This window comes from Gopherus flavomarginatus, chromosome 1 (genome assembly GCF_025201925.1).
Source record: "Gopherus flavomarginatus isolate rGopFla2 chromosome 1, rGopFla2.mat.asm, whole genome shotgun sequence".
Taxonomy (NCBI): Eukaryota; Metazoa; Chordata; order Testudines; family Testudinidae; genus Gopherus; species Gopherus flavomarginatus.
The window spans coordinates 175,300,435-175,323,951 of record NC_066617.1 but is presented as its reverse complement, the minus strand read 5'-3'; the positions used below and the strand labels follow the sequence as shown (position 1 = coordinate 175,323,951).

Here is a 23,517-nt window from a genome sequence, read left to right as displayed (position 1 = left end):
CTATCCTGCCTAAAGAGCTATGTGCTGTGGTGCTCGGGTCCCTTGGAGCCACAAGGAGCTAAGATGAGAAGCAAAGTTTGAGCTAGCTGAGCCTGCAGCCTTAGACACTTAAGCTGCTCCCAAGGACAGCTGCATTAGAAAGGCAGGAAGTGAAGACAAATTACTTTTGAGAGGCAGCCCATTCCTTTACCTGCAGCTGAAGTATTTCTGCAGTGGGAAGAAGTAGGTGGATCTGGAGCGCTAAAGCCGTCCACATCCCCACTGCTGTCTTCCTCCTCTGCTCAAGGTCCCATTTGGAATGGCATTGCACCCTCCAGCTTTCAAAATGCTAACCTACAGCAATTCTAATTGAGAATCCCAATGAGATAAATTAGTTCAGGAAAATCTTGGAAACATTTCCAAACTCCCATGCGGCATGCTAGAATCCAGGCAAATCTAGACACATTCAGAGTGGTCAGATCAAAGCCTACTGAAATTCTGAGAAACTGGACTTGCTAGTTTTCTTGATAATTATGCTAGAATTCTATCAAGTCACTATTGGTGCTCATAAACCCACAGAGAGAACTACTAAATTAATTCTAAAAGCTTACATTTAGCTTAGAAACATAATGGAGCAACTCCCCACTCCAAATTTAAATTATAATCCAAACAAACCTGTGTCAAAGTATTATCAGATGCTTGGATTCCAAAGTAACCCTTAACAGAAAAATTCTTTGAATTCCTCCTTTGGACACTAATGCACAATCTTCCAAGATTTCATGTAAAGGCTGTGATTACAGCAAGCAACTTCTATAAGATACAGACCTACATTTTAAAAGCAAAAATGATTTGGGGTACTCAATTTGACACACTTGAGTGCAGCCTAACTTCCAGAAGGTCCTTCTGAAAATCAGGCCTCTTTAAATAAGTCTCAAGTTCAGCAACCACAAACTGGGACATCCAAAAACATTAGTGAAAACACACAAAGTCTAAGTGGGCTACGATCGATCGATCGAAAGATCTATCTATCTAATCTACCTGTAGTCCGTCAGCATTAAGATAATATTTATTAAGCTGAGTTTCAGGCACAAAAAGCACAAGAATTTTTTTTTTCTTCCAAAAGCTTTCTACTAAAGCAGAAATTTCTATGGCGATGGTTTTCAAACTGCGGGTCGTGACCCACTACTGGGTCGCGGAATGGAAGGCACTGAGTCGCGGCGGTTCTCGTCAGCACCACCGACCAGGCCATTAATAGTCCCGTTGGCGCTGCTGCCCGTCTAAGACAGGCTAGTTCCTACCTGTTCCAACACAGCGCTGCGGCCTGGAAGCAGGCAGCATCAGGTCTGGCTCCTAGGTGCGGGGGGCCATGGGGCTCCATACGCTGCCCCCGCCCCGAGCACTGGCTCTGCACTGCGGGGCCAGTGCCTGCAGGTGAGAGTCACCTAGAGCCACTTGCGCGCCTCTGCCTAGGAGCTGAACTTGCTGCTTCCGTGGCACAGCATGGTCCACAGTGCCAAGACAGGCGGGAAGTCTGCCTCTGCACCCTGGCTGCACAGCTAAGCAGGAGCCATCAGAGGTAAGCCCTCGCCCCAAACCCACGCCCCAAGCCCCTATGCCAGCCCTGAGCCTCCTCCCACACCCTGAACCTCTCGTTCCTGGCCCCACCCTGCAGCCCTCACCCCCACCCTCTGCCCCAGCCCTGAGCCCCTCCCAAATTTCTCATCCCCACCTCCACTGGATCACAGGCATCAACAATTTTCCTCAACTGGGTCGCCAGAAAAAAAGTTTGAAAACCGTTGTTCTATGGTATACTGCAGGAGTCTCAAACAGGCGGCCCACGGGCCCACCATAAGTGCTGAGTCCGTGGGTGCTCCAGGGCTGGAGCACCCACAGGGAAAAGTTAGTGGGTGCTTTGCACCCACTGGCACCCAAGCTCCCCCCTCTTCCACCCACCCCACCACCTCCTCCTCCTCTCCTGAGCACGCCATGTCCCCGTTCTTCCGCCTACCTCCCAGAGCTTCCTGCCCAGCCGCTGCCAAACAGCTGTTTGCATGCTCCGGGAAGGGGAGCGGGAGAGGGAGAAGCGGGAACGTGGCATGCTCAAGGGAGGAGGCAGGGAAGAGTTGGGGCTGGGGATTTGGGGAAGGAGTTGGCATGGGGCAGGGAGGGGGCGTGTTTTGTCGTTTGAGTGAGATGGTTTGGCATTCTGCTTTGGCTGCTGCCTGACGAAGGTGGAATGTTTGCAGCTTTGCGGGTCAGTGATTTTGGTGGAAAGTTCTCTTGAAGGCACGGGTTGGATGGTTTTGTTTACTTGAATCAGATCAATGTGCGTCTATCCCCCACGATCTCAGGACAGCACCTCCTGCCTCCTGTTACAAGACATGTGCTCACATGCGGCACATGCTCCCTGCCTGCAAACTGCAGCTGGCTGCTGCCTGCCCCTTCAGCATTTTCATTCTTTTGTGTACTTGAACTAGGAGGCTCTTCCCCCACAGGAACAGTTAGAACAGAACATCACCTTGTGGAAGTTAGTGTCCTCTTTGCTTTTAATCCCAGCCCTGGTGCTCAGAGCTGAGGAGTCTCAAGGACTGCATCCTGCACATGTTGCCATACCTCTGGCCCCAGAGCCCTAGACTACCTTTAAATCAACAGACAGGAGTCATAAGAGACTTGACCACAAGAGCCTAAACTGAGCCAGCAAACTCCTATCATGTAACATCAGTTTGGCTTTAAATCCTAGACTCAGGAGGTGAGAGCCAAGTGTCTTGCCCTGGCTCTCCATTTTCCCTTTCAGATCAAATCCCTCCTGGTGCCTCCAGAGTAGCTGGCGGGCCAGGCGAGCCAAGATATGTTCAGCACAACCGCACAGGTCTCACTTAGCTGTAGTAGTACTTTTTTTTTTTCCCCCATTTTTGACTATACTTTTGTATCATTGTATGGAAAGGTTTCATGATGCAGCCCTGAGGCCAATGTACTAGTCCTTATGTGGCCCATGTACTAGTCCTTATGTGGCCCTTGTGGTAATTTGAGTTTGAGACCCCTGGTATTCTGTGTATACTCTATAGTCACTTTGGCTTTGGAAGAGTTAAGTGGAAACAAGCCAGCAGAGAGAGAGAGAGAAGGCTGCCGTGGCTAATATACTACCAACATGCACCGTCCCCTGCACCCTTTAAAGAAAAAAAAACAAAACGTGGCATTTTTTCTGTACCTGAATGGGAGGAAAACTATGACAAAAGTTCAAGAAATCCTGCCTAAAATATTGTTCTAATGAAATGCAAATTTTAACAAACACCACCTGTTTACATAAGATCCCATGTGGTATAGATGTACATATTGCATTCTTATCTGTGAAGAAAATGTGTTACCAATCTAGCTCTTCCTGCTAACATGTTAGGGATGTTTAATAAAACACAGTTTACTTCAAAGGAAAAAAATGCTTCTATTTTTGAACATGGAATAAAGCCCAGGTTTTCAACAATAGTTATGAAAATAATTTTCCATCTAGGAGGAAGTAAATAGTGAAAGAATTTGTTTCTGCTGTCCGTATTAGAGCACAATAAGACAGACAAATACATAATTTATTACCAAGGTTTTGAGAGGAAAGAAAAAAACAGGAGTAGGGCTCAAAATGTGTAAAGATCCCTGGTCATATTTTGTCTAGCAAAGGCTGCTATTAACTGATAAAAGTAGAACGTATATGGACATTGTGAGACTTTGATGTGGATCATTTATGTTGGTTAGTCAAGGCGACTGAGGTACTGTATAATAAAAACACAAGATTTTATTAGTACAGTTTACTAGAACATAAAATGGGCTTTCTATAGCCACAGAGTTATACAGAAAAGCTAACAGGCAAAGGAAAATACATTTTGGTTAGAAAAGTGCGTTAGTCAGTCATGACTGTGTTTTGCAACTATTTGATACATTAGCAGTTACAGTCCCTCATTAACAAAATGATAGCAGAAATGAAAAATAACTTTCTGTATTGAAAATACAACATTTACCCTTGCCCTACCCAGCAATCTATTATAAGCCTCAAGGGCTATCACTGACATTTTTATGAAATTTACTCTCTCATTGTCATGCTTTCAAGCACTTAGAGAGAGAAGATCATTTTTAATAATGCCAGCAGGCTGGATATTTGTCTACATAATATGAGATCTAGACCCTCCCTCCCAATTAGAGCATAGGGGAATTTAAGCACAAAAGAAGAAAATCCATTAGCATTAGAGATCTGTTTAAAGCGCTAAGACATCGATGAGAGAACTGACCCATATGAATCAATGGAACACAAGTCTTACTTTCTATTACTCTAACTTATTTTCCACTGCTGTTCACTGCATATAAAATATTGATTAGCCATTTAAGTGTTCTAACATTCTTACAAGACCAACATTAGCAAAACAAGCTTAGCAAATTAAGCAGTAGTGTTGTATGGCAAAGAAAATGTAGTAGGCCAATGTCTTAAGATACTACTTCTCGCTATGGATAAATTAAAAAGCAGATGCCACCAGGACCTAAAGCAGGGGTAGGCAACCTATGGCACGCATGCCAAAAGCAGCACGCAAGCTGATTTTCAGTGGCACTCACAATGCCCGGGTTCTGGCCACTGGTCCGGAGGGCTCTGCATTTTAATTTAATTTTAAATTAAGCTTCTTAAACATTTTTAAAGTAACCTTGTTTACTTTAGATACAACAATAGTTTAGTTATATATTATAGACTTATAGAAAGAGACCATCTAAAAATGTTAAAATGTATTACTGGCACGGGAAACCTTAAATCAGAGTGAATAAATGAAGACTCGGCACATCACTTCTGAAGAGTTGCTGACCCCTGACCTAAAGAGAGATGTCTAAAAACGACATTAAACTCCAAGACATAATTATTACTGATAACCACATTCTGATGGGTTCCCCTGGGATACCACTTGGAACTGGGGTAACAATGAGCCAGCCTGTGCCAGCAGCCTGTGCTCCCTTTAACTGTATTGTTGTAACAAGCTGCAGACCCGCTCCCGGTCTCACATTTTCACCAGCATACATACACATAGGGACACACCCAGCTGTTGAAACATGCAGGCTTTCTGACTAGCCCCCGCATGGGAAGACTTCAGCAAAGGAACTACCCAGATACTCAAGTGCACACCCCCTTCTGGAGTGAAAACTCAAAAATTACACCACCCTGTGCCGCACAGAGAACTGTACAGCGCAAGCTCGTGAAATTCGCTCCTTCCCTCAACGTGGAGAGAGAGAGATGCAACAGCTTTTTGCCCCCTAGTTATGAATTCTACACACTGAGTTATGACAAAACTAAACAAGTTTATTAACTACAAAAGGTAGATTTTAATTGATAATAAGGGATAGCAAACAGATCAAAGCAAATTACCTAGCAAATGACACAAACATGCAAGCTAAGCTCAATATACTAAAGAAACTGGTTATAACTAGCACATTCTCACCCTAACTGTTGTTTTAGGCAGAGTGCAGAGGTTCTTGAAGGCAAGCTGTTCTTGCTTGCAGCTTAAAACTCTAGGCATTTCCTTCACAGGCCAGACATCTTTCCAGCCTGGGCTCAGTTCTTCTGCTTTTCCCAGTCTTTTTCTTAGATGTTTCCAGCAGTCATCTTGGGCGAAGAGACAGTGAAGAATGACCCACATTGAGGTCACTCCCCTGCCTCAAACAGCTTTTGCTTATGGTGGGAAGCCTTTGTTTCCAAACTTAGTTCCCACGCCAGTCAGTGGAAAAACACTGGTATTCCGAGATGGATTCCAGTACCAGGTGATTTAATCACATGACCCTACAGACATAACTCAAAGACTAATTGTAAGGTCCTCAGGAAGTCTTTCCAGAAAGGTAGGAGATTAGCATCTTCAAAGACCTATTGTTCTGTCTAATGGCTCTTCCTCACAGTGAGCCATCTAGACTGACTGCATTCTGTCTGGTGGGCATTCCCCAGGTGTAAACCACTGGTAATTGATACCATAGTCAATATTCTTAACTTCAGATACAGAAATGATACATGCAAACAAATAGGATAATCATATTCAGTAAATCATTATCTTTTCAATGATACCTCACATGACCCATCTCGCCTAAAATACATCTTAGTTATGCCATAATCACTTCATAACAATATCTCAATGAAGAATATGGGGCATAATGTCTCTCACACCTCATAAAACTACGGTGACATGGTTTCTTAAAGTACAGCTCAAGTCAAAAAGTTTTAGATCGAAAAATAAAAAAGGAACAGTTTAATCAAGAAGATCTGTTTCCTATGTATATTCAGTTATATTTGTTAACTTTAATAGAGGGGAAAAAAAGATAGAAATTTTTTACTGCTTTTTACTTATTAGCCCTGGTCAAATTTACAGGAACCAGATTCTACTTATTCTTGTGCATCAACACAATTACTGAACTACCAATTACTGAACTTTCCAAAAGTGTTCACCAACTGTGCACCTCTGAATTTTTGGACACTCAACTTGACACACCTAGGTTTTGATTTTCAGCAAAACTGAGCACCCACAGCTATACTGATAAAATGGACTACACACTTTAATAGGCATTTATTTTACCTGACATGGACTGGAATTGTATTTGGACATGCTCTTATGTATCTTCAGACATGTCAGTTAATGCAAAGGGAGATGGCAGATCTAGAAATTCTATCTAGTTGTATTAAATAGATATCCGGGTGTGCTCTCATCTTGAATATCCTGTACTTCATACAGAACTGGTTATCCTGTTTCAAAGAAAAGATATTGCAGCAATCAACAAGGGCTCAGAGAATAGTGCCAAGAATGATTACAGGCATGGGAAAATCCTCATATGCAGAGAGTTTAAAAAATTGAGATTCATTTCCTAAGATAAGCAATAAAAGGGGACATGATATAAGCATATAAAATAATAAGTGGTAGAGAGAAGAGTGGTCGGTGATTTCTGCTCTCCCTGTCTCAGGAGACAATGAAATTAGAAGGTAGCAAATTCAAAACTGATAAAGTTAAAATGAGAAACTCATTTACACCTGCGTTTACTGAACCCAAGAATTTCGCAATATTCAAAAAGGGACTGGACATGTATACGTATAACAAGTATATTCAGAATTATCACAATAAATGATAAAAAGTCTGGAAGGGATATAAACCCTCATGCTTCAGGGCATAGCCTAGCTCCAATTCTTAGAGTGTATTCTGAGACCTTGTATGTAGGGCTAATTATCACACTTCTGCTTTCTTACTGCACTTCTCTGTAGTATCAGGAACTAACTGCTGTTAGAGATACCAGACTAGGGACTGCTACAGCATGGCAAGTTTATGGACATGAAATTGACCCCTCTTTGGAAGGACACATTTTAATTTTAGTCCTAACCTATCATCCAGTTGCACTTACCAAATATATCAACATGTGTTTGTGCACAGGGCTGCTCTGGGGCACTCACAAAGATGGAATTCTTTATTAAACAAAACAAAAAAAGTATTCCTGCATTGCTCGTAATCAGCACCTTCTATCAGAGAGTCTGAATGTGCTTAACAAACATTAATTTACTCTCGCATCACCCTTGTGAGTGAGGTACAGTAACTCTCCACTTAGTGTCCTCTTGCTTAATGTTGTTTCGATCTTACGTCCCTGCTCCATTACAGAACATGTTCATTTAAATCTGTGCAATGCCCCACTATAACGTCATTTGGCTGCCTGCTTTGTCCACAGCTGGCAGTCCCCCTATCAGCTCCTCTATGCTCCCCCCAGCACCTCCTGGCTGTCGATAGACCCCACGGATCAGCACCTTCCCCCTGCTCCCCCCGCCTCCTGCCCACAGCAATCAGCTGGTTTGCGGTGTTCAGGAGGCAAGAGAGAGGAGCGAGGACTAGGCACGCAGGCTCCCCCTCCCTCCTCTGCCTTCCGAATGCCATAAACCAGCTGAATGCCATGGGTAGGAGGCAGGGAAGGAACGAGGATGCGGCGTGTGGAATAAATGGGGAGGAAGTGGTGGGGAGAAGAGGCAAGGTTAAGGGTGGGGGCTTGGGGGAAGGGGTGGAGTGGGCAGGCCGAGGGTTGAGCCCCCCACCCCTGGTGCTTGCACAGTAGGGGAAGCTGCTGCTGCTGCACAACGTGCTTCTCCTAGCCTATGGCACCTTCCCTCCTTGCCTGCCTCATTGTCTGTAGTGCCAGTGGGCTGTGTGTGTGTGGGGTCAGGCGGGGGCACCTCCCATCGCTTAATACTCAGCAATGATGACTGTAGTATTAAATTGTTTATTTAAAAATGTTTAAAACTTATACCTGTACTAAATTGCTTGTTTAAAATGTTTTAAAATGTATATAATGCCTTTTGTTTGGCAAAAAAAAAATTCCCTGGAACCTAATCCCCTCCTCCCATTTACATTAATTCTTATGGGGAAACTGGATTCGCTTAATATCGTTTTGCTTAATGTTGCATTTTTCAGGAACATAACTACAACGTTAAGCGAGGAGTTACTGTACTATCATCATTTCACAGATGAGCAAACTGGAGGAAGAAACATTTAAGAGCCTGATTTTCAAACAATCATGTGATTATGTATATATAAGATAGGCATCTTCATGCATTCATGACCAGTTAGGCGCATAACTCACCATGTAACTACAAATACTTTGTGTGTACAATTGAGGTATTTGAATACATATAACTGCACCTGTTCTATTAAAAAAAAAAAAAAAAAGTCAGGCACTACACTGATTTGTTGAAGGTGACACAAGGTTTGTGGCAGAGCTGAGATCAGGGCCCGGATTGAGTTTCATTTCTGAGCCTTTACCGCCATCGTTCCTTCCCAATGCAATTTTTATTAGCTACTGATGGAACTGGAGCTGTTCTGTAACAATTTATGAATACTCTATGTTGACGTGGTTACTGGGATATTTACTGTATGACTATATTGGTTTAGTTTAACAGGGGGCTGTAAGCAAAAACATGCAGGAAACAAAAGAAAGGCTCAAAATAAGACACCTTTCAGCAAACACTTAGAGGTTATTAAGGACTGTTAGCTTTAAAGGGTCTATCTCCTCCTCAGCCAGTCTGCAAATCCAATTTTGTCTAGAAGGGCACAACCAACCTAGGCAGAAGAGCAAACGAGTACAGCAAGTCAAAAAGTCTCTCTGAAGAGATGAGGGTAGTTGTTCAGGGGAACCAAGTGCAGAAGTGAGGCCTAAATAGGTTATTATCAGGGATGGCAAGCCTTAGGTAAGGTTGACATGCATGTAGACATTAAAAATCCTCTCTAAATGCTTTATTCCTATTCCTACAGTACTTTGTTTTAAGAAGGGTGTGTGGTCACTATATTCACTACGGTCAGGAAGAACTACAGGTGCCGACCTCAGTCAGACAGTCTAGATAAGATTGGTTGATTAAACAGGGTGCTGTATCCCAGAGCCCAATCTAAGAGGGGGAGAATTGTGGAATTCCACTCCAGGAGAGGCTAAGGCACAAAGCCTAAGACATGAGAGGGAACACAAAATGCTGAGGTGCAGATAGCCTTGCAACGAGGACAGCCAAAATAAGTTATTGCCTGGTTTAAAAAGGGATAGACTCATAGACTCTAGGACTGGAAGGGACCTCGAGAGGTCATCGAGTCCAGTCCCCTGCCCTCATGGCAGGACCAAATACTGTCTAGACCATCCCTAATAGATATTTATCTAACCTACTCTTAAATATCTCCAGAGATGGAGATTCCACAACTTCCCTAGGCAATCTATTCCAGTGTTTAACTACCCTGACAGTTAGGAACTTTTTCCTAATGTCCAACCTAAATCTCCCTTGCTGCAGTTTAAGCCCATTGCTTCTTGTTCTATCATTGGAGGCTAAGGTGAACAAGTTTTCTCCCTCCTCCTGATGACACCCTTTTAGATACCTGAAAACTGCTATCATGTCCCCTCTCAGTCTTCTCTTTTCCAAACTAAACAAACCCAATTCCTTCAGCCTTCCTTCAGCTTCCTTAGAAGAAAGATGGTTTTCTATGGCCTTGCATACAATAACTGATAAGCAGATTGTTTATTAAACAGATTATGGACATGCAGTAAGGCTTTTCTTGCTGTACAGAAAACCAAAAAGGGCCCTAGGTACATTCTAATACTTCAACTATACTTCAATGTATGGACAACATGAGCATTTGCTTTTGTATGAGTGAATAATCTTATACACTGCACGATAATTTAGGATAGATAGATTAGATTAAAACAGTGCCAGCCATGTTAAATTGATGGCATTTTAGCTCAATCTATAACAGGTATTTCATGCTTAAAAAGAAACATGAATATCTATTTGTTCTAATCAGTGATCATATCTCAACCATTCTCATCACTCTTCAGCACACACATGCTGAAAATGAAACAGAATTGAGCTGTGACTCCAGAGACTGGTTCCTTCCATTTAGTTATGTCATTATTCACCTGATACTTTGTTTTTTGTGTGCACGCATGTGTTGCTTTTTCTCTTAATTTCAACAGAGTAGGGAAAAAATGATTAAAAATATATTCTTAACAGTTAAATATACTGTACTTTAGACATATTTATAAAGTTCTACTTTCCAGAACTTTATCTTCAAAAGTCAATGCACCATTTACTAAATTTTAGTTTTCTACCACATGTACAATAAACGTTATTTGCATCAAATAAACAGATTTAATATGATTTTAAGCAATTTTCTCCAACATAGACACCAGGTTTAAGACTAATTATTATAAAGGCTGAGGTTTTGTCAGAGGTTGCAGAAGTCATGGAATCCGTGACTTAAGCCCTGGCAGCTGGAAGCTGCAGGGTCCCGCCGGCTCCCGCAGTAGCAGAAAGCTGTAAGGTACCCCCCCACACACACACCTGAGGCAGCAGGCCCCCAGTCTCTCAGTTGCTGCAGGGGGACCCCAGGCAGTTCCCTAGCTGCCATGGGGACCTCTGCAGCTCCCCACTGTGGTGGTGGCAGAGGGATTCCCACAATGCTCCCCGCCTCTGGGGAGGGGGGAGAGGTAAGGGGGACCCTGTAGCTCTCCTCCGCTGCTGGTGGCATAGGGACCCTGGAGCTCTGAGCTCCCACAGGCGGGGGGGGGCCCAGATATCCCAACCACCCTGCCGCTGCCCAATCCCTTCCTATTTTGTCAGGGATATTTTTAGTAAAGGTCAAGGACAGCTCATGGGCTTCCATGAATTTTTCTTTATTGCCCATGACCTATCTCTGACTTTTACTAAAAATATCCATGACAAAATCTTAGCCTTAATTATTGTTCATACTCTTTGCTCTGTAAGTGACATTTTCCAAGCTAATGATTTCGTTTTGAAAACAAAGGAAAACTATTCAGGATTAAACATGAACAGTAAGAAATACTAGATAAAATAAAACTACACTTCTTCAAAAAATGAAAGCAATGGAATATTTAAAAGACCGATCTCCACAATATAAACACTCCATATGCTGCTATGTTGTCATCTCCTGTACTCTGGTCTTAAGAAGTGGTTTCATTTGTTTATGTTTTGTGAAGGACAGACCTGCCACATGACACTCATGTCTAAGTGAGAGACAGTGCAAGATCTTTTCCCCATAGAATAATCTTTTATAGGTGCACTGGACTGTGATCAAGATCCCATGGGTCCTGGTCTCTTCTCCTCTACCAAGCGCTATATTTCTATGCTGTTCACAGCCCTGCTTACTGTCCAAGGCCTCGTATCCAGGGTTCAAGTACTCCTTGGCACAACGGGACCAAATTCTGTGTCAAGCACCCCTAAATCCTGTGGCAACAACCTCCACATTATACAAATTATTTAATTCGTATAACATGTCTCCTGAAGCTGCAGAAAGCTTGGCAATTATGCCAGCGGCACCAGAACAGAGAAAGGGAACCATACAATATATTGCACCAATCCTGGAAAAAGATCCACTGTCTCATGTGGGGCCACAGGGCTGTGCATGGGTGAATTCCTTTTCAGGGCTAGGATTTATGGACAACATGAATTTTGGCATCAGGCCACAAATCCTGTACTGTCAATCAGATAAAAAGCAACAAGTTCAATAAACTTGAAGATTGAGTTAGCCCACCGCACTCCGATTATGGTGCTGATCCTGCAATTAGACCCATGCAGAGAGGAGCATATGCCTTTGTCAAGTCCACTGAAGTCACAGGGGCTCTGTATAGGCACAAAGGCCCACCCTTCCCAACTACAGGATCGGGACCTAGAGATTTTATAATGGAAAGCTGAACAATTTTTATTCATTTAGAGAGGCTGTGATAGTTGACGGCTGTCACCATTTCATTTTTAAAAACACTGTTGGGTTAAAATATTTGTAGAAGTAGATTTGTCGTCTTCCCAGTAACACCAACACCATCATAGATAACAAGAAGACAACTAAAAAACGTAATTTACTTTTCAACATTTATGCTGTTTGCTTTCTGCACTTCGCTTAATTTGATTAAGATAGACTAGTCAGTTTCACTTTTGGAGTCTCATCCACTAGCAGATTCCCAGCACTTGAGCTTTAAAGCAAAGAGCTTCCCCTCCAAATTATATGCATGGTAACCTTGTAGATAACCTTGTAAGGATAAACTGACACACTGTATATATGTGGTATTATAAAATTCAATTTTGTGCCCTCCACACATGGGTTTTGTCCTAGTTTACCACTTATGACATCCATCTTTCTTTTGGCAAAGCTATTGTACAGTCTTACTTTTGCACAATTGTTCTAAAAAGGGAATTAGTAAAGTTTGTTATTTCTGGTGTTCTTCAAATATTTGTTTTTAACAGAGAACTTTAGGAGAAGTAGAATACCAGAAGTCAATCATATTCAAACAAAATTTAATATTTTTCTAGTTGCTAGACCTTTGGAAACCCTCCATTTTTTTTGAAATTAAGCATATGCACCAAAAGCAAAAACAAATCCCAACTATTATTAAAGTCAGCTTTCTCTAATTAGTTTTTTCTGTTCACGTACCAGTAGCACCACCTTGTGTTAGATACGCACAACTTATGAATGTTAAATTTACTGGTAAATAGAGCTGGGCAAATAACTGGGGTGTTTTTTTATTCAACAGCAGTTGTAAAAAAAACTGAATAGATTCTGTTTGGGCTGAATGCACTGTTTTGCATTAGGTATTTTTAATAAAAGCAAATAAAATGAAAGGCTAGATTCACAAATGAAGAGGAGGTGGTACCCCTTATAACCATCAGTCCAGTGGTTAGAGCACTCACCTCTGGAACAGGGACTGGAATCCAGGTATGCTCTCTAACCCCTGAATATAGTCATACTCTCTTCTCTCCACCCCGGCCCAATGGCTATTCAAGTATTTTATACTAAGAGGAACAGCTTCAACAGAATGAGAGTCCCATTCCACAATACTCTATAGCCTGGTGATTAGGATACTCACTGGGATGCAACACTTCGAGTTCAAATCCCTCCAGAGAAGGGATTTGAACACAGGGCTCCCCATCCCATTTGAGTGCCCCAGCAACTGGCCTATTGTGCATATGGGTGGAGGAGGCATATTGTGATTACTGGTCCTAGAAGTTTACCCTAACAGTGAGCTCAACTGTAGAAAATGAGTGTGAAGTTTATAAGAAGTCTCAATAACCACCTGTAAGATCAAATGGTGATGGGTAAAGGTGCAAAAGAAACAAAGATTAATTAGTAAAAACAAAAAGGCCTATGGCATAACTCAAAGACTTGTGTTAGGATAATGCTTGGCAAATAAGAATAGCGTAGAACTGGAAATCAATGAACTAAAACTGTTATGTCACAGATTAGGCCTATTTGATGGACAATATAGTGAGGAGATAGGCTGTTCTGCGCATTACTCCTTTTGGGGTTTTCACAATGTCTCTTTGTAAGAAGAAAATTAGCAGAGAGGAAAAGCTGACTAATGTGATGCTGACTGACTGAAAGATAAGAGAAGGGGAAGGAGTGAGCTTCACAGTCACGTCTGCCACCCCCATTGTCTCCTAGGACCCTGGAGCTGCTTCACTCTAATCCCAAATGAGGCCCTGACCAAAAAAGGTCAGAGAGAAGGAACCAGACAACACTGCCACCTCCACTGGTGGTACAAGTTTGCCAACTGTCAAAATGGCTGATAAGACTATGTATTGTCCCTGTATTTCTCTAGCAATGAGGTTGCAAATGAAAGTCAACATCAGAGACAGAAGCTGCATTTTTTCATCTCTGCTGTTCTTTTCTCTCTCCTTTTGTATGTGCTTGTCTTGTTTTCTCCTCTAGGAAATGGGATCCAACTTTGTTTCCAAGAACAGCAACAGCTCCAACCCAGCTCAAATAACGCCTTTTCTCCAAAAAAGGGCAGTTATCACCATCTTTAATACCATCTAAGAGACTGTCAAAATAAAAAAAAACGGGGGGGGGGGGGTGTTTCCTTCTAAAAATTTCTACGGGTTTAGCAGAAAAGGAACAAAGGATATTTTTAAAATGCAAGTCTTATACTCTACATTTCAAATGCTTTCACTTTTTCGTCTTCATTTTCTGTATCTTTAATAACAGGTTAAAAAAGGATTTTTAATTATGTGCTGTACTGGTACTAAATAGGCTAAGGTTTCTGTATACCAAACCCTGAATTTTGTTTGACACTGTCTAATGTTGGACAGTGGCTCAGTTATATTAACACATTTGACTCATTAGTCCCCTTTATTCCATCTAAATGAATACAACAGGCAGCACCACCATCACCACCTTCTCTTCCAGTAGTTTTGTGAACAATGCCTAAATCCCCTTGTGAATCTAACTACAAAAAATATCAAAGTGTTTCACTAGGATGGTGTCAAAACGAACCATTTTGACATTTCTGAAACTGAATTGTTTTGTCTGAAACAAAAAATGTACTGAAATGAACCCAAATGTGCATATTTTGGAGAAAAATTCAGCTGAAAATGTTTGCCCAGCAGTATTGGTAATATAAAATATAAAGAGCCATTTATAAAAATAAGCGTATCATCACTGCATAATGCCTGTACTGATGTTTTCACACAATATACCACACCAAACTGCCTTGAAGCTACTGTATCAATGGAAACAATACCAAAGTATTAAGTACAAAAATACTACGTCATTCGTTGAACTTCTCTACTTTTACTGAAACAAATGTGAATAAACTGAACTTACAACGGCCTAAATATGAGATGACCAAATGCCACAAATGTAATTAGAGTATTCATGACATTCAGTTCAAGACGAAAGAGAACAAAGTTCTGAATAAGCTCAAAATAAGAATTAGCCCCCTAACACCATAATACTTAGACTGATGTGTAAAAATACATCAGTAATACCACAATGCAGTACAGCAACTGTAATACTGTGTAGGCAGTCATGGGGTAAGAGGGAAGGTCCTCTCATGCATCAGTATCTAGTTAAAAGGCAGGAAAAACTCTTAGTTTTCTCAGTGGAGAGATGCAAATAGCAAGGTCCCTCAGGGCTCTGTAATACGACCAGTGCTGTTCAACATATTCATAAATGAACTGGAAAAAGGGGTAAACAGTCAGGTAGCAAAATCTGGAGACAACACAAAATTAAACAAGGTAGTCTGCTTTGGACTTAACTGTGATGAGTTATGAAGAGATCTCACAAAATTGAGTGACTGGGCAACAAAATGACAGATGAAATTCAATCTTGATAAATGCAAAGTAATGCATACGGGAATACATTCCCAGCTATACATACAAAGTGATGGAGTCTAAATTAACTGGTACCACTCAAGAAAGATCTTGGACTCATTTTGAATAGTGCTCTGGAAATATCTGCTCAATGTGCAGTGGTTGTCAAAAAAAACCTAATAGAATATTAGGAACCATTAAAACAAAATTGATTAGGGGTGGAGAACAGCTTCCATATAAGGAGAGATTAAAAAGACTGCGACTGTTCATCTTAGAAATGAGACAACTAAGGGGGTTATGATAGAAGTCTATAAAATCATGAATGGTGTGGAGAAAGTGAATAAGGAAGTGTTATTTACTCCTTCACATAACACAAGGACCAGGGTTTTCCAATGAAATTAATAGGCAGCCGGGTTAAAACAAACATAAGGAAGTACTACTTCACACAATGCATAGTCATCCATGGAACTCCTTGCTCAGGGATGTTGTGAAGGTCAAAAGTATAACTGGGGTAAAAAAAAGAATTAGATAAGTTCACAGAAGATAGGTCCACCAATGAGTCTGAGCTAAGATAGTCAGGGATGCAACTCCATGCTCAGAGTGTCCCTAAACCTCTGATTATCAGAAGCTAAGACTAGGTGACAGGGGATGGATCACTCAATAAATTGCCCTGTTCTGTTCATTCCCTCTGAAGCATCTAGCTCCGGCCCCTGTGGGAAGACAGGATCCTGAGCTAGAAGGACCTCTTGTCTGACCAAATACAGCTATTATTATATTCTTTTGTAATGATACTAAAAGAGGTGAAAAAGGCTGAGGGGGGAGAATTATCGTACTAATCTGAATACATACAACATTTAATAAGTTAAAGATTAGTAGTTAATCATTTATTCATGTTACTTACACTAATATAGGCTTCCCAGATATCCTAGGATGTCTTAGAACTTCAGTCATGGTCTCTTTCGTTTCTTCCATTCTCTCTGTGTCACTGGAATCCACAACAAATATTATCCCATATGCCTCAGCATAGTAATTCTTCCAGATGCCTCGTATTCGTTTTCCACCTCCTAAGTCAAAGATAGTGACTTCAAACCTTCCCTGTTTAAGGTCAATTTTAGAAAATCCAACTGTTGGAGCTACATCTTCAGGAGACTCTGTCAAATCATAAAGAAAACATTTTGTGAAAGATTCTTTTAGCTATAACAATTTCATTTATTTTATGATTTGTATGTCAAAATTCAGGGTCTAAGCCCATACAACTAAAATGGCCAACTTGCCTCTAATTACATGTTTTAGATGGAAAACAAGTTTGCAACCTTAATTCCAGATTAACATGTGCTTCTGTATGAGAATTACCTTGTCATTAAAAAAAAAAAACGTTTAGACCCAGGAAGGCACTCTTGGGAATTCCTCCCTGTGGGGTACCCTCAAGCCCTTTCACCACCACCCCTCTGGGGAAGAGCTGAGAAAGAAAACAAAGGAAACCAGCTGTTGCCACCAGCTAATTAAACAATATATGCACAAACCTTTTAGGACCCAAAAATCCTAATCCTGTGCTTTAAAAAGGTAAATTTTATTAAAAACAAAAAGAAAATAAAATACATCTGGAACTTAGGCTATTGATAGATTTAAAAAGAGCAAATACAATAATTAAGCATCAAGAATGGTTTTCTTGATTTCCAGCTTAATGGTTACAAGCAAAACAAAAGCATTTGGGGGTTAGCACAGAGAAGTCCACAAGCCATAAAGAAATAAAATAGATAAACCTAACTGCATCTTCCCAGACACTTCTTGATGTACTTACATATCTGGGGTTTCAAATGAGTAGTGTCTAGGCATGATTTAATGATTTTTCATACCTCGCGCAAGCTTTAACAACATAGTCCAGCCCTGCCCCTGCTCTCCGGGAGAACTACCACAAACAGACAAAAGGGGAGTCTTGTTTCAATTTTAAAAAAGTTCTAGCCTTCTCATTGGCTCTTTTGGCTTCCTTTTTCATAGAATAGAATATCAGGGTTGGAAGGGACCTCATGAGGTCATCTAGTCCAACCCCCTGCTCAAAGCAGGACCAATCCCCAGACAGATTTTTGCCCCAGATCCCTAAATGGCCCCTCATGGATTGAACCCACAACCCTGAGTTTAGCAGGCCAATGCTCGAACCACTGAGCTATCCTTCCTCCCTTTTATCTATGCATGCAGTCAGACTTTTTAACCCTTTACAGGTAAAGCAAGTATAGAACAGCTACCAAGCTGGATTTGATAGCTAACTGGCTGGCTGAGTGCACATAAAAGGGAGCTACCCTTCTTCTCACTTTCCAGCTCCTCCCTTGGAGGGAGCTAATTAGATTTCTGTGCACTGCTACATGGAGCCAGACAACAGGGGGTTGTGGAGCAACAGCTGGAGTCCAGCTTGCAACCAGAGAGCAGGAAGAGTTAGAAGCAGCAGCCTGAAGAACTCTGCAGCAGCTGAGGCTTGTGAAACTAGAATGATGAACCACTGAAATGGATACAAGCACCCTCCCTCGCTGGCACAACAAGGAATGGCAATTCTGAGCCAGACCACTTAGACATCATCATAAGAGCCAAGACCCAGACTGCACAGCCAGGATAAATGGAAAGTATAGTGAAAAAATGTTATCTTCAAAACAGCAGAATAGTATGTGTTTCTGGGGGAGACACAGTGAGAACTAAGGGTATTTTTCATGATCGCAGAACAAGTTAATGTTGATGCAGAATTTTAGAGGCTGCCGCCACAGAATTTAGTCCCATTGTACTATAAAGTTCAGAGGGCCCAGATTATGATGGACAGTCTTTTCTGTAAAACTTTCCTGGCTGCAGACGCCTCATAGCAAGTCTTTGCCCACTGTGCTGGTTGGTCCAGCTGGTTGAGAGTTCTGCAAGTTAAAATACATTAAGGTGCATATATTTGGAATACACGTTGTCATAAACAGATAGCTAAGGGTTAATGTCTCTTTCACCTAGAAAGGGTTAACAAACAACACCTGACCAGAGGACCAATCAGGAAACAAGATTTTTTCAAATCTGGGTGGAGGGAAGTTTTGGGTGTGAGTCCTTTGTTCTTGGTCTGTTCTCTTTCTGGGCTCTGAGAATGACCACAGGAATCTTCAGGCTCTCTAATCTTCTGTCTCCAAGTTGTCAGTACAAAGGTAGAAAGACAATACAGGCTTTTATATTGTTTTTTCTGTATTTGCAAATGTGTAGTCTGCTGGAAATAGTTTAAATTGTATTTTTTCTGGATAAGGCTGTTTATTCATTTTCTATAAGCTAAAAGACCCTGTATTGTTGACCATCTAAACTGCAGAGATAAACCTTTTACTTTTTCTGTCCCTTTTATTAAAAGTTTTGCTTTTGAAGACCTGTTTGGTTTTTTTTCCCCCTTGTTGAGGCTGGAGGGAATTGAGTCTGTACTTAACCAGATTAGAGAAGAGGGGGGAAGGGTGGAATCGCTTTGTTTAGATTCACAGAGCTTGAATCTGTATCTCTCTCCAGGAGCCCAGGGAGGGAACACTTGGAGGAGAGGAGGGGGAAGGGAAATGGTTTATTCCCCTTTGTTGTGAGACTCAAGGAATCTGGGTCTTGGGGTCCCCTGGGAAGGTTTGGGGGGACCAGAGGGTATCAGGCCCTAAAAATTCCTGATTGGTGGCAGCGCTATCAGATCTAAGCTGGTAATTAAGCTTAGGGGAATTCATGCTAGTACCCATATTTTGGACGCTAAGGTCCAGATTTGGGAATTATACTTGACACACGTGCATTACAATGCACTCAATTAAAATTATGTTCACCATCCGATAGTATTAATGACCCCCAAGCATAACTGAACAATTAGCTACTATCAACCCTGAAAACTAATTAAATGCACTCTCCACCATGAGGTCAGTTGAAAAAAACAAATGTGACATTTCTAGGTCAAGCTGTTTTCACAACGAGGCATTAAGAAACTTTCAACAGAGTCAGAATCTCTTAATACGGAACCCCATATTGGAAATACCTAGTCCGGTTTTTTTCCATCTTTCTAGAAAGAGTTTATCCTGGAAGAGGACCTTTCTGTCAAATTTTGAGGAAAATTAGTTTGTTTTGCTGATGGAGGTGTTAGTATCAGTGCTGAAACAATGGCAGATTAAATATCAACTATGGATTCACTGTCTTTAAAAAAAAAGATCCAGAAGAACAGACTGGGGAGGAAAGTCTTCATAACCTCATTTACACCTGATAAACCCATTGATTTACTGACCCTCAACTAGCATTTTGGGGCAGAGTGTGTCTTCTCATACCTGTCAGTATATTGTGTAGCACACCCTAGATGCTGAATTAAATGCACACAGCTGGAAAAACTTTTCACCATCTCAAACACAAAGTTACACCAAACATTTGTCTTTAAAAGCATCAATTTTATCCGATTCCAATTATGGCTTGCATGCATGTGCATTAGTCAGTGCAGAGGAGCAAGAGAAAATTCCAAAGCCAAATGAGCTGTTGCTCTAGAAAATGTCTAGAAAGTTGCTTTCTTGGATATAAATGAGGATATAAAAATATATCATTAGAACCATCCTTTGAGTTATATACACATCATTTCCTTCTTCTAATTCCTTTCCTAATTATACTGACGGTCAATATCATAAAATAGGTTATACTTATAACATTGTCTTTACATAAAGTTAACTGATGTATGCACATTGTGGTATATTTCATCAGAAAGCAATTTCTGTACAAAGAAATCAGATCTATTGATTTCTCTAACCTATGCTAATAAGTGAAATGTCTCATTAACCAGAAGAAACACTTTATATCGTTGCAATTATTCAAATGAAATTATGAGCCAGAATATCAGTCCAAAAAAAAAAAGCTGGAGATTTTTTCTCTCTCTTTCTGTCACAAAGCTGGCAATTTATAGTCAGCTCCTTCTCTAACAGAAACAGCATCTTACCCTATGAGGAAAACTATATATTGCATGTGCCAGAAAATGAACGACTGAAAAACTACTCACATTCTAAAAGACATGCATGGCCATCAGACATGAGCATGCACCCTCACCCAGAACAGATGTACACACGAATCGTGATTGTGCACACACTTAGCCACACAAATCCCAGATGCAGGTGCACACAGACAAACAGGGCACATGCACTTAGGTTCTCACCTCCTTGAAAATTTAGGCTTGGAATTTTAAAAAAGCCCAAGGTAATTATGTGCTAAACTTCCACTGAATGTAAAAGGGAACTGCGGGCCTAATTCCCTTCAGATCCCTTGACTCACTCGACTAAGGTTTGAATTTTTACGATGGAGTCATTTGCCTATATTCTCAAAGAAAGAAGCCCAAATAAAAGTCATTTTTAAAAGGGACATCATAAACTCAGGTTGGTAGAATGAGGGGGGAATTCATTTCTGTCTCAAAGTGTTATACATCATATAATGACAAGTGACACATCATAGTTCCGGGCAACTGCACCCATATTCCCCTCTATGGCCCAGAAGGAGCACCAACAGGCCAGGCTCCTCAGCTATCACCTCTCTTGAGTGGATTCACATGTTTCTCTCCCTCTTGATGGGGGTACTTTAAGGCTGTACAGTTCCCTGACTATGTTGTGATATCTATACCAAAAGACAGACTGCCTACAGAGGCCTGTTTTTCCATTTCTTCAAAGATAATTACACAATAAAATTGCCACAGTTCTAAGTTACCACACAGCCCTTTATAAGCAAGCATATTTATTCTTAAGGTGAAAGCATTACAGAGAAAAACATAAAAAACAATAAAGGAACCTACAAGCATGCTAATGATCTTACCAAGGATCACTCCCTCACTCCAAAAAGGGTTCTGTTTGGTTATTAGTCTTTCCAACCCCACTAGGGTTTTTTTCTTGTGGTCACAAGTTCACCACAGCTTCAGCTCACAACCAGCTGATGTCTTATGGGGCATCAGTGGGCTAGAGACAGACTTCCTACTCTTCCCTAAGGACTGGGAGCCCCACCTGGATGTGAGGCCCTTTCTGTTTGCTGGATCAGAAAGAAGACCCTGAGTCAGTTTTAACTCAGGCTATTTACCCAAAATTCCTTTGACTGTTGGTCCCTGAAGGATTCAGTATGAACAAGCACAGGTAAGCCTCTTTCCAGTGGCAGAAGCTATCTGGAGGCGTTATGCCCTGAGTGAATGTGCCTAAGCACTTCCCCACCTCCACCATTTTTAGTTCCTGGAGGGTGGTGGTCCCTCCTCCCGCATGTAAATACATACAATCCCTCAATAGGACATTGACATTTTCATTTGTAATACAATCAACTCCTAAAATACTTACACTTAATTCAATAAAGTTTGTCTAGGACACTGTCATAGTCACCACAACACTTAAGAATACTATAACTGAAATAAGATCTTTTCCCCACAATGTATCTCTCTCTGCTTTTGACAGCAATTTTTTGTCATCTGTTTCACTCCTTCCTTTGTGCAGGAAGGAGGAACAAAAAACCCCTTTCTAAATCCTTTTAAAGAGATGTAAGAATTGAGGTCATATCATTTAGGATTTTTTTAAGTTGGTCATTTTACAAAGAGGTTTTGAGTTGATCAGCATATTTAGTCTTAAAATACTTAGTTCAGAACGTCATATAAAGATTTACTGCTTACCTCCTTGGATTCCTTTCACTGTAGCAGTTTTACCAGCATTATCAAGTCCCACCATCACTAGTGTCACTTTCCTTCAGAAGAAAAAGAAATAAAAAAAGATATTGCAAGGCTTTTTTTCCCTACTTGAACATTGTGTTGGACTTTTGCGAGTATTTGAATGCATAAATAACAAACTTACCACAAACCTGTAAACCCAATAGGTTTCAAAATATCCAGTACCAGAGAGACTTATGTTTGTTTATTTGGTATTTAACATACAGCCAGCTAATCAAAGAGTGCAGCAGACTAAGTAATAAAGAGATAAGGTTAATACTGGGTGATAATATAATTTGAAGAGATATATATAAGACTTAATGATTTGCCTTTCATTTCTATTTGTCTCTTGGAAATTTAATCCCAGGTACCATCAATTTGAATTCCATATATTTTGGCATAGTTATATTCTCTTTAACAACTACCGTAACTTCCATTTCCCCCTTTTCCTACAAACTAAAACTAAAGCCCTATCCACACTGAGGATTTGATCATACTGCAACCATCAGTGTAGCTGCACCATTGAAATTCTCCACTACAGACAAGGAAAGTTATCCCAGTTGCAAGCAGAGTAATTTATGTTCTACCAATGCGAACAGCAGCACTGCCTGTGTACACTATATGTTCATACTGGGATAGCTATATCAATGTCTAACCAAGGCAAATCCCCATGGCCATAATGAAGGTATTTGTTCCTATCAATGAGCAATGCATCTAATATGTCACTTGTGCTGTAGCCCTGTTAAATTCACATACACCCCCTGTCTCCATGGTTAGGATCATTTAAAATACAGCAATGAGGAAATATACTTTCATTACTTTCTCAATACTTCAAGTGAGCTTGAATGGATTTGTGAAAACAAAAGACAAAAAATAGAAGCTTTTGCAACCAACACCTTCGCTAATCTCATTTTAAAAATAGGTAAAACTGGCATAGTTGGGTGACAAGTTCTCAAATTCCACTAATTAAGGGGACACTAAATAAAACATGGTTATTTCCAATCTCCTTCAGAATATGATAGCGTTTTGTGACAAACTAAGTTTGTGAAGCTGCACAACAATTTCTTCAGGGCATCCAGAAGGGCAAGAGGTGTACTGCAGGATCGCAATGAATTCCAGTGGTGGCAATAAGCAGCAACGAAACAAATCAAGTGAAATAAGCAGAAAAGTCTGCAAGCGTTTGTCAGATAAGAGAGAGACTCCTGGGACCACTAAACAGACTCATGTGACCCATTTGACAAGCTTGGATTCTACAGAATCCATA

At 40.9% G+C, this 23,517-nt stretch overlaps 2 protein-coding genes across 9 annotated transcripts in view; one reads left to right on the top strand and one right to left on the bottom strand.

The window, feature by feature from the left end:
- Window positions 1-23,517, top strand: part of PROS1 (protein S) — a 490,278-nt gene that overhangs the window by 406,730 nt on the left and 60,031 nt on the right. The gene's annotated exons all lie outside the window — the stretch shown is intronic.
- ARL13B (ADP ribosylation factor like GTPase 13B) overlaps window positions 1-23,517 on the bottom strand; it is a 97,997-nt gene that overhangs the window by 68,007 nt on the left and 6,473 nt on the right. For 7 of the 8 annotated variants that reach the window (XR_007775159.1, XM_050959768.1, XM_050959772.1 and 4 more), the window contains exons 3-4: window positions 22,221-22,291; window positions 16,488-16,737 (exon numbers count right to left, since the gene is read on the bottom strand). Coding sequence is in view for 6 of the 8 variants with exons in the window: in XM_050959768.1 (XP_050815725.1) it covers window positions 16,488-16,737; window positions 22,221-22,291 (321 nt within the window). In the remaining 2 variants the exon portion in view is untranslated. Of the gene's footprint in view, window positions 1-16,487; window positions 16,738-22,220; window positions 22,292-23,517 lie in introns of those variants that run through there. The other variant, XM_050959782.1, reaches the window with a different exon arrangement.